The following is a 15,970-nucleotide window of genomic DNA, read 5'->3' as shown; positions in this document are numbered from 1 at the left end:
CCATTGAGTAAACAGAGACTCGCCTAACAGTAAACCAGCTCTTATATTTAGAAGCCACATCCCAGGGTTGGTTGCATCTGCCCAGGCCAAAAGCCACTCCCTGTCCTCTTGGCCCTGCCTCCTGCCTCCCCCTGTCACCCTGCCCCTCCCCTGCCTCCCCTGCCTCCCCCAAGCTGTCCAGGTCCCGATCCCCCACCTCCTCCACTCCTCACCCCCCCAGCCCCCACCCCCGTCACCCCATCCCAGCCCCAGCCTTTTCAAAGGTGTCCCCCAGCAGACTCCTCCTCCCTCCTGCTCCTCTCCTAAAGGGTCATCCCCATTGTGTGTACATGTTCCAGAAGGTCAGATTCTCCTGACTGCTCGCGCCCCTCCAGCTCCCACCACTTCTGGGCTTCCCGGGAAACTTCTCATGGGGGTTGGTACCAGCTGTCTGCACATCCTTGGGCCCTGCCCTCTAAATCTACATAAAAGTCCAGAGAACAGTCTGACAATGAGCATCTGGGTGACCACAAAACCCAGACTGTACAAAGGTTACCTTTGTCATATTTACAGCAAGTATTTCTTTTCTTCCTTTCTTTAAAAAAGAAATATAATAAAAACTGGGTAGACCCTGGACACTCTTGAGAAGTCTGGGGCTGGGATGGGGTGATCGGAGTGCAGGGTGGGGGACTGGGGCCTGGACAACTTGGGGGAGGAGGGGAAGGGCCTGGGGCCCTGTGCTCTTGAGCCATCATCTTGCGCGGCCCGTCATGGGCACCCAGTCCCCGGCAGAGAGGCCATCGTGGCTCCTACACCATTGCATCTGTCCTCCAACTCACCGGCCTTTCTTCCGCAGCCCCCTCCTCTGCTCCTCCAGGCTCAGTGCTGGACAGCCTTTCTCTCTTCGATGTGTCGTCTTTTCTCCGCAATCTCATTGATCCCCATTATCTTAGAGAGCACCTATATAGTAAGTCCCACACTTGTGCAGCCTGAGGCTATGAGACCCCTCTGCTGTACCTGGAAGTCTAAGGGACTTTCCTCCCCGAATCCATTCTGGAGCTATCCCACTTCCATAAATTGCACCACTAGCCACCCAGTTCCACAAGCCAGAAAGCCGAGTGTCATTACTGGGTTCCTCTTCCTTCACCTTTTTCAGCACAAGATCCATTCCCTGCCCCTCCACTCCCACCAACTATCTCCAATCTGCCCACCCCACTCCACCTTCCTTGCTCCCAGGCTAGTGCAGGCCTCCAACATGTCTTGCCTCAACCACACTCCAGTCTTCCTGCTGGTGCCCTGCTTCCCCTTTGCCATCCCCAGAAGTTCATGCTACTCCTCCGTGTGCCCGTTCCTGTGGCCTAAAGTCCCCGCAGAACATGCCCCACCTGCCTCTCCAGTTCCAAGGTCTGCCACATGCCCAGTCCATGCTCTTCAGCCACCACCCCAGCTCTGTCTGCCGCAGGTCCCACCTCATGCTGTTCCAGCACCCTAGAACTCTCCTCTTGTCTTTCATGTCTCCATTTAAATGTTAGCAGTTCAGCCAAGACTTCCCAACCTAACAAGCCCTCCGACCCACCCCACGTGCACACCACATACTCTCTCACCCCCTCTTCTTCAGTCCCTTCATATTCTTACCACAATCTGCAGTGCTCGGCTTTATCTGCCGCCTTGCTTGTTTGCTGTTCGTTGTACTTGACCACAGTGGAAGCCCCATGAGGGCAGGGGCCATGACTACCTGGCTCACATCCACCCCCAGCCCACAGCCCTGAACCCAGCCAGCCCCACGCTGGCCACGTGGTGGCGCTCACAAAGCACGTGGACCATGAGTCCGTGGCATCCTGGTTTCCGCCGCCCGCTCTTCACTTCCCGAGAGAAGCCCCCACTAAAACACTCACCTCACGGTGGGCCGTCCCCTGCCCCTTCACAGCCCATCCCCAATCTCACGCAGGTGAGGGGTGGCACAAGAAACCTACCCTCTCCCTTCCATGTCCTCGCCCCCCTGCTCCTCAGCACCACCTCTTCCCCTCAACCACTCCGCTCCCCTCTGTCCCCCCTCCGCTGTCCACCAACATGCTCACTCCCTCTGCTGTGCACGTGCTGTCCCTCCCACCCCACCGTTCCCTGGCCCCAAATGTCTTTGGCCCACCTTTTCACATCTTGCCTGTACTATGAGGTTTAGCTCAAGTCCCTTCTTCCCTGTATGCACCCCCTCCGGACCCCTGGCACCCAGTGGTTTTTAAACCACCAACTGAAGGTTTGACAACATACAACCTCTATTTCCATCATGCATCTTACTATCCTGTGATAAAAATAATGACCAGGATTTGTCTTTAAATCTAGTACCTCCCTGGGGCTCCTGGGTGGCTCAGTCAGTTAAGCGTCTGCCTTCGGCTCAGGTCATGATTCCAGGGTCCTGCCCCCCTCCCCCACATGCTCTCGAGCGTGCGCGCTCTCTCTCTCTGTCTCAAATAAATAAAATCTTAAAAAAAAAAAACAAAACCTAGTACCTCCCAGATACTGTACAAGTGTTACCCCAGGTGAGGCTCAAACTGTGCAAACCAGTTTCCATCTCAGAGATGAAAAAAGTCACAGCTGAGAGGACTTGGGGAGCATGATGGTGGCCCCACCTCCGTGTCCCCTCACTCTGCCTCACAGACAGACTGTCCAGTGAGAGATCACTCTCCAATGTCAGATATTAATCCCCCGTGCCAGTATTCCCATTATCTTGCCCTAAAGCATTTAAAATCACCATTCATGATGGGCAGGAATATTTTGGATGAGCGGGCACTATCTAACCTAACAGGGGGATCTGCAGGGTTTATAAATGAACCATAAGAAGCTCTGCTCTTCTTTCATTTCACAAGGACGTGCTTTGCAAGATTCCCTGGCTCTTTGTTGTTACCTTGGCAGTCCTCAGCCCTGGTAGCTGAGGCTGGAGGGGAGGAGGAATGTTTGACTAAGGGGTCCTCCGCCCTTTCACCTACCTCAGGGATGTGCAGCCTCTCAGGAGGCCGAGCTCCTCCCCCACGCAAGCAGAGACTCTCCTCAGACGAGCCGGGTTACCTCCCTTCTGCTCAGTGTGCGCCCGGTGGTTCGGGGAGCGTAGGCCCAGGGGCCAAGGCTGCAGTAGGCGGTGTTGATAAGAGCTGAGCAGCCCTGGCAATGTTCCATCTGGGCGAATTATTGACTCATTTAGTCATTACAGGGTATTGAGCACCTCGTCTCTGCCAGGCACTCCTGGAGGCACTGGGGATAAAGCAGAGACCTGAACAGGGTTTCAATTCCCATGGCTTTTGTAGGAGGAGAGGGAGAAGGGAAGAGAGGGAGGAGGCCAGTGGGATGAAGCATATGAAGGACAGGGAGCAGGGCTCGGGGTGAGATGGGGAGTCAGAGAGCCTCCCTGAAGAGGGGACATTTGAGCAGAGACTGAAACAGTGTGAGAGACTGTGTGCAAAGAACAGCTCTTGTACCTTTTGTTATCCTCAGAAGATTCTAGAACATTTCTGGCGACTCAGCAGTAACTTAGAATTTTGAACAAGGATGTTCTTCAGGACTAAACTTTTTTTAAAAATCAGTAGTTAATACTTAAATCAAAGCGCTTTCTTCCCCCAGGGAAAGTATGTTAGTCACATGCTAGCTTATTCATTAGGGGGGAAGAAAGGATTTTTGGTGAAGCAGAGGGAAATGGGTTGAGCCTGGAGAATACCAGCTGCTACTCTTGCCCAGGGCTACAAGCAAGGGCTGGGGCTTGGCACTCTGAAAAGGCCCCCTCCCAAGTTTGCGGGGTAATGTGCAAGCCAACTCTCCCTCAGGGTCACAGATGCCCTGCACCTGCTTGTAAAGGAGATGGAGGGAGCACTCCGTGATGGAGGCATTTAAATGCCGCCTGAGACAGAACAGACATTAATAAAAACAAGCACTCTCCTCTGGTCTTTCATGTCTAGTTGTACTTGACCACGATGGAAGCCCCAAGTCCTTCATCATCAACCTCAGCATATTAAATTTTGTTGGGCAGGTGGCATTTCCCCTTTTGATGATGTGGGACCTGAGCCTAGGCCTCCAGGAGCTGGACATTGGTTTTCTGATTGCCAACTGCGTTGGCACAGGTTTCCTAGAAGTTCCCACCGGCTGGTTTGTTAGGCGAGGGCAGCTGAGAGGGAGGACCTACGGGGCAGGCAGAGAGGGCGGGGCCTAGCAGGGAGCAGGGGGCGGGGCCTAGAGAGGGAGCAGGGGAGGAGCTAAGAGAATCGGGCGAGAGGGCAGGGCCAAGAGATGCAAGGGCATCCCATGGTCCTGTGTCTATAGCCCCTAGAACCATTCCCGGCCTTTCCTTGTCGTTCATGGCCTTGACATTTTTGCGGAGTATGGGTCAGTTATTTTGTAGGATGCCCCTCAGTTTGGATTGTCTGAGGCTTCCTCCTGATTACGTTCAGGTTATGTAATTTTGGCATTTTTGCATTTTATCGGGAGGCTCAAGGTGAATATATGTTCCATTACTGGGGATGCTCACTTGGTTTTAAGTGGTGTTCCCCATATTTGTCCACTGTTCAGCCATTAATTTCCTCTTTGTAATTAGTAAATATCTGTGAGAGATTCTACGAGATTATGTAAGTGCCCTGTCACCTATTGTGTAAGTGCCCTGTTACTTTTCAAACTTTTACCCTCAACCTGTAGCATTCCTGAAACATTTGTGATATCCTGATATTCATGCCTTTGAAATTGTGTTGGTCCCAGCCTATTGCTAGTGATGCTCCTGGCTCGGAATATCCGAGGCACTTGCCAGGGCCTGTGTTACTTACAGCAAGTCCACACAGATGTCCCCCCCCATGGGACTAATGTTGTGGCTGGACCAGCCCTTGTCATTCTTATCATGACTGCACTATGCACTTCAGCAAAAACCAACAAGAAACTTTGAGGAATGAGATTTATTACTCACAAGCCTGGAGGATATATGGCGCACCTAAGGACCACACAGCAAGGTCACAGATAGAGATTGAGTGCAGACCTAGAACTCTACCTTTATTAGAGTCCAAAGGTGGGGTGTCTAGGGTTTTGAGGGTTTACTCTCTATGTCTAATTTCAAGCATGCGAGCGAGAACTAGGGCACAGGAAGGGCAGTGGTCAGGTATCTAGGTCACCCAGGGCTTTCTGAAAGAGGGAGCTTGGTGAGTGGGGGGAGCCTAGTTCTTTATTTGGTTGTTTTGCTGGTAGCTGTATCACACACCTGGCCGTATGTTTATTCGAGATGGATGTCTTTGACACGGGAGCCTCAGCACTCAAAGGCTTAATGTCAGGCACTCACACTGTAATAGAAAAAGTTTAACGTCCACTTATCCTACAGTAATCCTTTCCATCTGAGTGTGAGGGGCAAGACTGGGGGACTCTCTTCCAATGCATGGAATATAGCAAAAGTGATGAGATATCACTCTTTAAAGAGACTGTGGCTTCTGTCTTGTGTGACTTTTATGCTCCCCCCTCTGATGGAGGTCACCCACCATGTTGTGAGGCACCCTGTGGAGAGGCTCACATGGCAAGAAACTGAGTGAGGTGCTGGGCCACAACCCTTGAGAGGAACTGGATCTTGCCAACAGCCATGTGAGGGAGCTAGGAATGGGTCCTCCCCAATGGATTTCCTTCGGATGAGACCACAACCCCCACCCATGGCTTGATTGAATCCCTGAGAGAGACACAGAGTCAGAAGCACCCAGCTAAGTCTCATCCAATTCCTGGTCTGCAGAAACTGTGGGATAATAACTTTTATTGTTTTAAGCCACCAAGTTTGGGGACAATTTGTTATATTAAGCAATAGGTAACTAATACAATATGTTATATATACTCAGTGTGTGTGTGTGTGTGTGTGTGTGTGGAAAGAGGGACCACACACACCTATATCTATATAAATTTTTCTCTCTCTACACATTAAAAAACCATGGGTTCATACTGATCATCTCGATTTCAATCCCCTGCTACAGGGATTTGTTCTAACCTTCCCCACTTTCCATGTTTGTAATCCTTCTCCAGTAGTGAGAAACCCAGCTCCCATTATCCACAATATACTGATTTCTTTGTTCTGTCCTAGAATACACAGAAAGTAATTTCAGAATTGCTATCTGATGTCTCTGTGAAAAACTAGCCTACTCATAGGAGTTCAATATTTGTTAGAGCTTATGGTCTTTAACTGAAGGCATATAGTCCAAATACTGTGAACTCTCTATAAAAAGTGGGGGGCCCTCCAACCCTCTCTGGGAAGTGAGGAGGGACATACAAAAGGGAAAGCATATTTTCTCTCCAGACAGCAGATTCTCTGCTTAGCTATTTTGCAGGATTGTTGGAACACTCCACATGAGAAGGGGTGGGGCCAGGGCTTGCCACTCTGAGCTTTCTCCTCTGGGCTGATGTGGCCACTTTCCCCTCATTAGCAATGTAGTTTTCAAGTTTTAAATTATTTGGAGAAAGGCATACAGCATCGCTTTTTTGAAGGCCCCTAGGGAAGATTTTGAATTATAATCCTTCCATTTACTCAAAAAGAAGCCAAGTGACCGGCTGACTCTACGATCTTCCCAGAAAGGCTTGGGGCCCCATAGGTCCCTCCAGAAGGATGAAAACCCTGATTAGACTGTCTCTGTATGCCTAAGACTGGGGCTAGGACTCCCTGTGGAGCAATCAATGTGGCATTGGGTCCTTGACATGACCTCATTGGGGAGAGCCTCTGTGACATGTGGGTGTTGCTGCTACCCTCTGAAGAGGTGACATCCATGGACACGAGGGAACCCCTAAATCAGCATTGCTGCCCAGGCGGGTGAGGGCCACTAGACCCTCAGGTCATAAGTCACACTGTGATGCTCCCTGGAGACTGTGGGACAGCGGCCAAGAACATGAGGCTCTGCCCTCCATGGTTTCTCCAAGATCTGGCTCAGGATTCTCCAGCTTTCACATGCTAGGCTGTTCTATTTCCCTGTGCCTGCCAGCCCACCCTCAGGGACACATTCATATTATATACACACCACGTGATACATAGCATACATGCCACATGCCTGACACACACCACACACATTGTGCACATCACACATGTACATGCCACGCATGTTACACCCACTCACATACACACCACCACACATGTGCACACATCACACCACATACACACACACACACACATACACCATACACTCTACACTCATACACCACACATACATCCTACACGTGCACAAATACATCACACAAGCACACACGTCGCACATACACAAATGTCACAACGCACATTGAGCCAGGCCTCGAGGAGATACAGAGAAGGAGGCTGGCTCCCCGGTAAAGTGGTCAGGTCTTCTTCCTGCCTCCCTCGGCTCCAGAAAGCCACCCCGGGCTGCCTACCTCCTTCAGCACATGCGGGCGCTACACCGTCCAACACTCAGCACAGCACCTTGCACAAAAAACACATTCCACAAACGGACATAGATGAATAAGAGGTTGGCAAATGAAAAATGACAGCAACCCAACTGTTAGAGGGGCACAGGGGCTTTTCTCTTTCTAAAAATTTGTTTTATTTTACTTTTGCATTTTAGACAAACTTTTTCTATTTTTAAATAGTTAATACATTGACATAATTCAGAAATTTTAAGGGGAAAAACCCCAAAATTTTAAAAGGGAAAACTTAAGTCCACCCAAAAACCTACACATAGGTGTTTATTGCATCTTTATTTGTGTTTGCCAAAACTCGGAAGCCACCAGCCTCAGTGGGTGAAGGGATAAACGGTGGTTCATCCAGACAATGAAATCTTACTCTGCATGAGAAAGAAATGAACTATCAAGCCACGGAAAGGCATAGGAGAATCTTAAATGCATATAAGTAAGTAAAAGAGGCCAATCTGAAAAGGCTACCTACATATGATTCCAACCATATCACATTCTGGAAAGGGCAAAACTATGGAGACAGTAAAAAGATGAATGGTTGCCAGGGGCTGGGGTGGGGGAGGAAGGGATGAAAAGCAGAGCACAGAGGATGTTTAGGGCAGTGAAACTGCTCTGTATGATAGTGTGATGGTGGATATGTGTCATTATACATTTGTCAAATCCATAGGATATATGACACCAAGAGTGAATCCTTCAGTAAACTATGGGTTTGGGGTGATTATGAAATGTCGGTGTAGGTTCAACTTTGGTAAACAACCAACTTTGGTGGACAGTGCTGATAATGACAGAAGCTATGCATGTGTGGGTACAAGGAACTGTGGTTAAAAAATAAAGTCTTTTTCAAGAATTTAAAAGAGCACCCAGTCTGTGAGTGTCTCCTTTTCACCCATGTCCCCCAGGCTTCCAGATCCCCCCACCCCCTGGAGGAACCGTGTTAGCTGCTCCTTGTGAACCCTTCCTAGGATATTGTGTCTATCTTCAAGCAAGTGTATTTTCATATACGTATTTTCTCCCCGTAACAGAGTGACAATACCCTAGAGATTATTCCACGTCTTCCTTTTTCACTTACTATAGCTTGGTGATCTTTCCCTATTGATACAGAGAAAAAGTCTTATTATTTTTTTTTTGATAGCCACAGAGAATTCCATGGATAACTCTTCCATAACACAGGTAACAATTCCTTACTGGTAGACAGTAGGTGATGTCCAGTCTTTTGATATCATAAATAATGAATGCAATAAATGAACTTGAACATGTATCATTTTGCATGTGTTCAGGCATATCAGTAGAGTAAAATACAAAGTGTCCAAAGATATATGCTTTGTAATTTTGATATTATTGCCAAATTGCCCTTGATAGAGACTGTACCAATGTCCAGCAGCAGCAGCAGTGTTATATGAGTGCCCATTTCCTTACAACTTTCAATGGTTTTAATTATAAAAATAACATTCAGTGAATCTGAGCACGAGTTAGAGTGCACTTCTAAAATTACTACGGTGTGTGGGTGCCTAGAAGCCCACAGAAGATGAGGTTCTTAACAGCAAAATGAAGTCTTAATCAGAGACTTGCAGAATTTGTTGGCTTCACCAATAACTCACATTCACACCAGGGCTTGTCTGGGCACTGGCTTACTCCAGGGCGGCATCATGCCCCCTTTGCAGACTCTGACTTGCATGCAAAGCCTAGGTTTTGTAGCCCTATGGAAACCATGAATACATACCTCCAAGCCATTTCTCTGAAAAGGAACCAGAGCTAAAATCCTTGAAGAGTTGCATCCACCATTACTGGAGGCGTCTATTCAGATGTTTTGGGCAGAATTCCGGTTAGTGGCACAGTGGTTTTATAAAAGTAGAAGAAAGAACTCTGACTATAGTTTGGGAACATATCAGTCTAATTTTCATTTCTTTCTCTTCCAGGGACAGAAAGCTTGGATAGAGAAAACCTTTTGCAAACGAGAATGTATCTTTGTAATTCCCAGCACTAAAGACCCTAACAGGTAAATTGGAAGTCACAACTAAGACATTATCCAAACCAGCACTTGTCTACCAGGCGCCAGCCACTATTCTTTGTGTGTTTGTGGGAGGAGGGAGAGGATACAAGAAGAATGGCCAGAATCCATTCCCCATGGGAGGCATTAACCGGGGAATACTTCAGCTAAGAAGCTTCTCTGTTAAGATGCAGAAAAGATTGCTGTCCAGCCCTCATCCTAATCTAGCATGAGCTCTCATAACCAGATGGGCCCACAGTGTTCCTCCTAGTCTTAGGGAGATCGAGATGCTGACAGCTTTAGACAGGTTTCCAGGGTAACTTCATAGCCTCCTGTTAGAGTTTCATAATGTTATTTAGATAAACAGGTACCTCCACCATGGGAAAGATCTGAGTGGTTAAGTGAACTAGATGTAACTCTATGAAAAGGCAGACTTTGTACACAAAATGTCAATTTCATTCACCTACATGAAAATGAATCTGTTATAAACAGTATGTCTTCTGAAGCTGTGAAAGTGACAGGAGATGAATTTAGCTAAAGCTTCCCATCTCTGAGGACAATAGCTATGAGCGGAGTTTGGAGAGCCAGAGGAGGATGATTTATCCATATGTTCACCCAATATGAAATCCATGCATGTAGGATCACTGACACAGAGCGCACTTAGGTCAAATTTGACACATACATCCTCAGCCCTGCCATGTCCCCAAGCTCGCCCTTTCCACCACCACCCCATAGATTGCTCTCCCTGCTTAAACCCCAGTGATTACTCCCCAGGGCAAGAAATATGCATTAGGGGAACAATGCCAAAGATCACAAAAGTCTTCCTTTTGTTGCACATAAATGTCCTTTCTTATTTCAGTGGCACCTAGATCCTCCTTGATGGAAACTACCTATGCCAGCCCTCTTTAGCACCTGCTGCATTGCAGTCCCCCACACAGCCAAGTGGCTAGGCAGGGGAAGAAGCAGAATGGGCCTCGGGGACTCACACATGAGACTCCTCTGTGAGTTGCATGCATTCTCTAGCATGGGCTAAAAAAAAACCCTGGAGTGAATAAACAACCATTTAAAGTCCCTGGAAATGGTCCCAAGGGCCAATAGGAAATAAAGAAATATCTATTCAAAAAAGCCAACAAAAATTCAGTAAGAAAGGCTAGACTCTGTTTGTACCAAAAGAGCTCTGCTCCTTCCCCTTCTGGGCTCAGTAAGAGCAAATTAAATCTTAAGGAAGCAGAAGGAAATAATAAAGAATAAAATGGAAGTTAATAAAATAGAAAATTTTAAAACAATAGAGAAAAATAAATGAAATCAAAAGCTAGTTCGTGGAAAAGATCAACAAAGTTCATAAACCTTTAACTAACTTGATGAAGAAACAAAGAGAGAAAACTCAAATTACTAGGATCAGAAATGAAAGGACATTACTACCAATCTTACAGAAATAGAAATGTATACAGAGAAATGCTATGATTCATACACCGATGACAATAAATTAAATAACTTAGGTGAAATGGACAAATTCCTAGAAAGACACAAACTACCAGACTAACTCAGGAAGAAATACACAATCTGAATAGACCTATAAGAAATGAAGACATAGGATTAGTATAAAAAATTAGCCACAAAGTAATGGCTTCACTGCTGAATTTTACCAAATATTTTTAAAAGAATTAATACCAATTTTTCACAAAAAATTAAAAAAATAGAAGATGAGAGAACACTCCCCAACTCAGTTTCCAGTTTCATGAGGCCAATACTACCTGGATATTAAAACCAGACAATCACAAGAAAGGAAAGCTATACAACAATATCTTGTGAGTATGGATGCAGAAATCCTGAACAAATATTATCAAACCAAATCTAGCAACATATAAAAAGAATTATACAACATAATCAACTGGGATTTATCCTAGGGATGCAAGGTTGGTTTCACATCAGAAAACCAATTAATGCAATACATCACATCAATAGAATAAAAAACAAAAATCACATGATCATCTCAGTTGACAGCAAAAAAGCATTTGACAAAATGCAACACCTTTTATGATTTAAAAAAAAAAACCCTAGGAAATAGGTATAGAACTTCTTCAGTCTAATAAAGGACATCTATGAAAATCCATAGTTAACATCCTACTTAATGGTGAAAGATTGGATGCTTTGCCCCTAACATCAGAGAAAGACAAGGATGTCCACTCTCACCACTTCTATTCAAAATTGTATAAGAGATCCTAGCCAAGGTAATTAGGAGAAAGACATAAAAGGCATCCATAGTGGAAAGGAAGAAGTAAAGCTATCTTTATTGGCAGATGACATTATGTTATATATAGAAAATCCTAAGGAATCACTAAAAAAAAATTGTAACTTACAAGCAAGTTCAGTAAGGTTGCAGTGTAAAAAAAAAATCAATATACAAAAATCATATGTATTTCTATCTACTTGCAATGAACAATAAGAAAGTGAAAATAACAAAACAATTTCATTCACAATATCATCAAAAGGAATAAGATACTGGGGTGCCTGGCCGGCTCGGTTGGTTAGGCGTTGGACTCTTGATCTCAGCTCTGGTCTCGACCTCAGGGTTGTGAGTTCAAGCCCCACCCTGGGCTCCACACTGGGCATGGAGCCTACTTTAAATTAAAAAAAAAAAATTAAAAATAAATAAATAAAAGAATAAGATACTTTGGAATCAACTTACAAAAGAAGTGCAAAACCTCTACTCTGAAAAGTACAAGACACTGTTGAAAGAAATTAACAAAGATTTAAATAATTGGAAAATATAGCCCATATTCATGGGTCAGAACAGGTTAACATTGTTAAGATGACAATATTCACAAAATGATCTACAGATTCAATGCAGTCCCTATCAGAATCTTAGCTCACTTCTTTGTAGAAATTGACAAGCCAGTTGATATGGAACTGCAAGAGATGCAGAATAGCCAAAGCAATCTTATTTAAAAAAGAACAAAGTAGGAGGACTCACAGTACTTAATTTCCAAACTTACTACAAAGCTACAGTAATCAAAGTAGTGTGGTAGTGACATACGGATAGACATACAGATCAATGGAATAGAATTGAGAATCCAAAAATACCCATACAACTATGGACAATCAATGCTTCAGCAAGGTTGCCAAAACAAATGGAGAAAGAATAGCCTATTCATCAAATGGTACGGAAACAACTGGATATCAAGATGCAAAAGAATGTATTTACACCCTTACTTCACATCATATATAAAAATTAGTTCAAAAGGTATCAAAAACCTAAATGTAGAGGCTAAAACTATAAAACTCTTAGACAAAAACGTAGGAGCAAATCTTCATGACTTTGGATTTAGCAAAAGATTCTTTTTTTTTTTTTAATTTTTTTATTGTTATGTTAATCCCCATACATTACATCATTAGTTTTAGATATAGTGTTCCATGATTCATTGTTTGTGCATAACACCCAGTGCTCCATGCAGAACGTGCCCTCCTCAATACCCATCACCAGGCTAACCCATCCTCCCAACCCCCTCCCCTCTAGAACCCTCAGTTTGTTTTTCAGAGTCCATTGTCTCTCATAGTTCTTCTCCCCCTCCGATTTCCCCCCCTTCATTCTTCCCCTCCTGCTCCATTCTTCTTCTTCTTTTTTTCTTTCTTAACATATATTGCATTATTTGTTTCAGAGGTACAGATCTGAGATTCAACAGTCTTGCACAATTCACAGCGCTTACCAGAACACATACCCTCCCCAGTGTCCATCACCCAGTCACCCCATCCCTCCCACCCCACCCCCCACTCCAGCAATCCTCAGTTTGTTTCCTGAGATTAAGAATTCCTCATATCAGTGAGGTCATATGATACATGTCTTTCTCTGTTTGACTTATTTCGCTCAGCATAATACCCTCCAGTTCCATCCACGTCGTTGCAAATGGCAAGATCTTATTCCTTTTGATGGCTGCATAATATTCCATTGTATATATATACCACATCTTCTTTATCCATTCATCTGTTGATGGACATCTTGGCTCTTTCCACAGTTTGGCTGTTGTGGACATTGCTAGCAAAAGATTCTTAAATATGATAATAAAAGTATAAGCAGCAAAAGAAATATATTCTCAATGTGACTTATGTAGAGAAATGTTTTACAAAGCAACAGAAGAATTCAACAATATTGAAAAATCCTGGGAGGTCATCTCTATATCTGGAAGGCATGGTTATACTTTGTCACAGAATGTTCAACAATTGATGCCCATATTGATGTTTTCAAGACATCAAAAAGAGTTAAAATATCTTCAGTAAGGAAGGGCAACCATCCAATATATTTTAAACAGACTGGTGTATAAATAGATACATGTTGGTTATCTGGAAAAGGCCATCATAAGGGGCATTTCTATCCCTACAAAGCCAGGTAAGTAAGGTGTTAGTCTGCCCCTATTCGGGTGCTACCCTTCTGTTTAGATTAACTCATATTAAGGAGGAAAATGTTATAGAAATACTCTGTTTTACCTTTGTTTTCAGGTGTTGCTGCGGCCAGCTTACCAACCAGCATATCCCCCCTCTGCCAAGTATAATATCCAGCAAAAATGAAGAGGAAAGTAAACAAGTGGAGACTCAGCCTGAAAAATGGTCTGTCAGCAAACACACCCAGAGCTACCCAACAGATTCCTATGGAACTCTTGAATTCCAGGGTGGCGGATACTCTAATAAAGCCATGGTAAGAGAGGCCTTCGGAAGGGATGCTGCTGAGCCCACAGTCTCCATCAGAGGCCCAGCCTCCCAGACCCCCAGACACGCAGACACCTGGGTCTTCTTTCAGGGATGTGGCTCAGTCTTCCTAGATATTTCATTGCAAAGGCAAGAAATATATCTGCACATTCAACTTTTTAGTCATGAGATTTGGAAACTGAGCACTATTATAAAAAACAACAACAACAACAACAAACATGTAGTGTCACTAAATTCATACCAGAATTGTGAATCCACAAATCATGCTCCGACCCAAGTCTGCAACCATACTCATCACTCCATCTCCAGTGATGAGTGAGAAATTACGCTATTTGTTTTTTGGGGTTGTTTGGGGTTTGGTTTTGTTTTTTATGACTGTGGACCTTCAAGCCCCCACCCCCCTTAAATGGGTTAGGAGTGTCTGGAAATAAAAAAAACTTCCCTCTGAAGTCCATCCACAGCCTCCCTGGGCCGGCATTCAGCTGGCCCAAGAAGACTAAGGTCTTTCACATTTGCGTGTAAACAGGGAGTGCCCTCTGCCTTTCTGATGAGCCCTGCCAGAGAGGGGAGGCATTAACACTGTGAGTCCTTTCAGCTAATTCTGAATAATACTCCCACATGCCCAGTCAGATCATTTTTGCAATTTCATTTTATTCCACTGGCCCAACATCATTGTGCAAATAAAATTCATTTGTATTCCAAATAGCACAACATAGGGACTTCTGGAATGGCACCTTACATATCGGCATGGACACAAAGAAGTGGTTCATAGGGGCCAAGGCAGATACCTGACCATTAACCTCTTCTTCACCTTGGGGGGAAGGTCAAGTCCAGAGGTTGGCCCAGGATCCCCTTTCTCAGCACCCACTCAGTGTGGCCAGTGGACCACTCCCTCAGCATTGCTCTGTCCGACCTCTGGAGCCATGGTTCTAGCTGAGCCAAATTTAGAATTGATTTCTTCAAGATCAAGGGTTGCCAGGTAAAACACAGGACACCCAGTTATATTTGAATTTCAGATGAACATAACTTTTTAGTATAAGTATGTCCCAAATATGGCATTAAGGCATACTTACAATAAAACATTTTTCAATGTTCACATGAAATTCAAATTTAACTGAGTGTCCTATATTTTTATTTGCTAAATCTGGCAACTCTTCCAAAGTTCCCTTCCCTCACTTGGCCACAGACTCACACAGAGGAACAGAAAGCCAAGACAGCTTTTGCTTGGACAAGAGCAGTAGCCCTGTTTCCCTGTGATACGAGAGGAAAACCAAGCACGGGGCTGAGTGTCACATACTCTTTTGCAGTATATCAGAGTATCCTATGACACCAAGCCAGATTCACTGCTGCATCTTATGGTGAAAGACTGGCAGCTGGAACTTCCCAAGCTCTTAATATCTGTGCACGGAGGCCTCCAGAACTTTGAGATGCAACCCAAGCTGAAACAGGTCTTTGGGAGAGGTCTGATCAAGGCTGCCATGACCACTGGAGCCTGGATCTTCACTGGGGGCGTCAGTACTGGTAAGAGCAGCCTATTCCCTTGCAATAAACATACAAACCCAGAAGTCATGGTGGTTCCCATAGAGCTTTCAAATAATTAAGATCAAAAAATGAAATGTATTGCAACCTAACAATATTTATGACAGAAGTGAAATCTTTATCCAGTAGCTCGTTTGTTATTTTGATATGATTGTGATAATGGTCAACCTTTCTGGCACCCATGATGTGCCATTCCTTAAACTGAGCCCTGAGGCCCTTGACAATCCTTTCCACTGTCCTATGGGAGAGGAAACTGAGGCAGGGAGAGGTTAGGGACATGCCAGGCAGTCTGACTCCCAACTTTAGCTAAATGCAGCCAAGAATTGCCAAGGAACCCCACTTACTTCCATCTTTAGG

At 45.0% G+C, this 15,970-nt stretch overlaps 1 protein-coding gene across 1 annotated transcript in view; it reads left to right on the top strand.

Moving 5' to 3' along the window:
- Window positions 1-5,224: 5,224 nt before the first annotated feature.
- Window positions 5,225-15,970, top strand: part of TRPM1 (transient receptor potential cation channel subfamily M member 1) — an 85,681-nt gene continuing 74,935 nt past the window's right edge. Inside the window, exons 1-4 of the mRNA XM_032391279.1 lie at window positions 5,225-5,284; window positions 9,303-9,382; window positions 13,868-14,063; window positions 15,382-15,595. Coding sequence (XP_032247170.1) covers window positions 5,225-5,284; window positions 9,303-9,382; window positions 13,868-14,063; window positions 15,382-15,595 — 550 coding nt within the window. The remainder of the gene's footprint in view (window positions 5,285-9,302; window positions 9,383-13,867; window positions 14,064-15,381; window positions 15,596-15,970) is intronic.

Source organism: Phoca vitulina, unplaced genomic scaffold (assembly GCF_004348235.1).
Source record: "Phoca vitulina isolate PV1807 unplaced genomic scaffold, GSC_HSeal_1.0 scaffold61, whole genome shotgun sequence".
Taxonomy (NCBI): Eukaryota; Metazoa; Chordata; class Mammalia; order Carnivora; family Phocidae; genus Phoca; species Phoca vitulina.
This window is presented reverse-complemented; position numbering and strand designations above follow the sequence as displayed.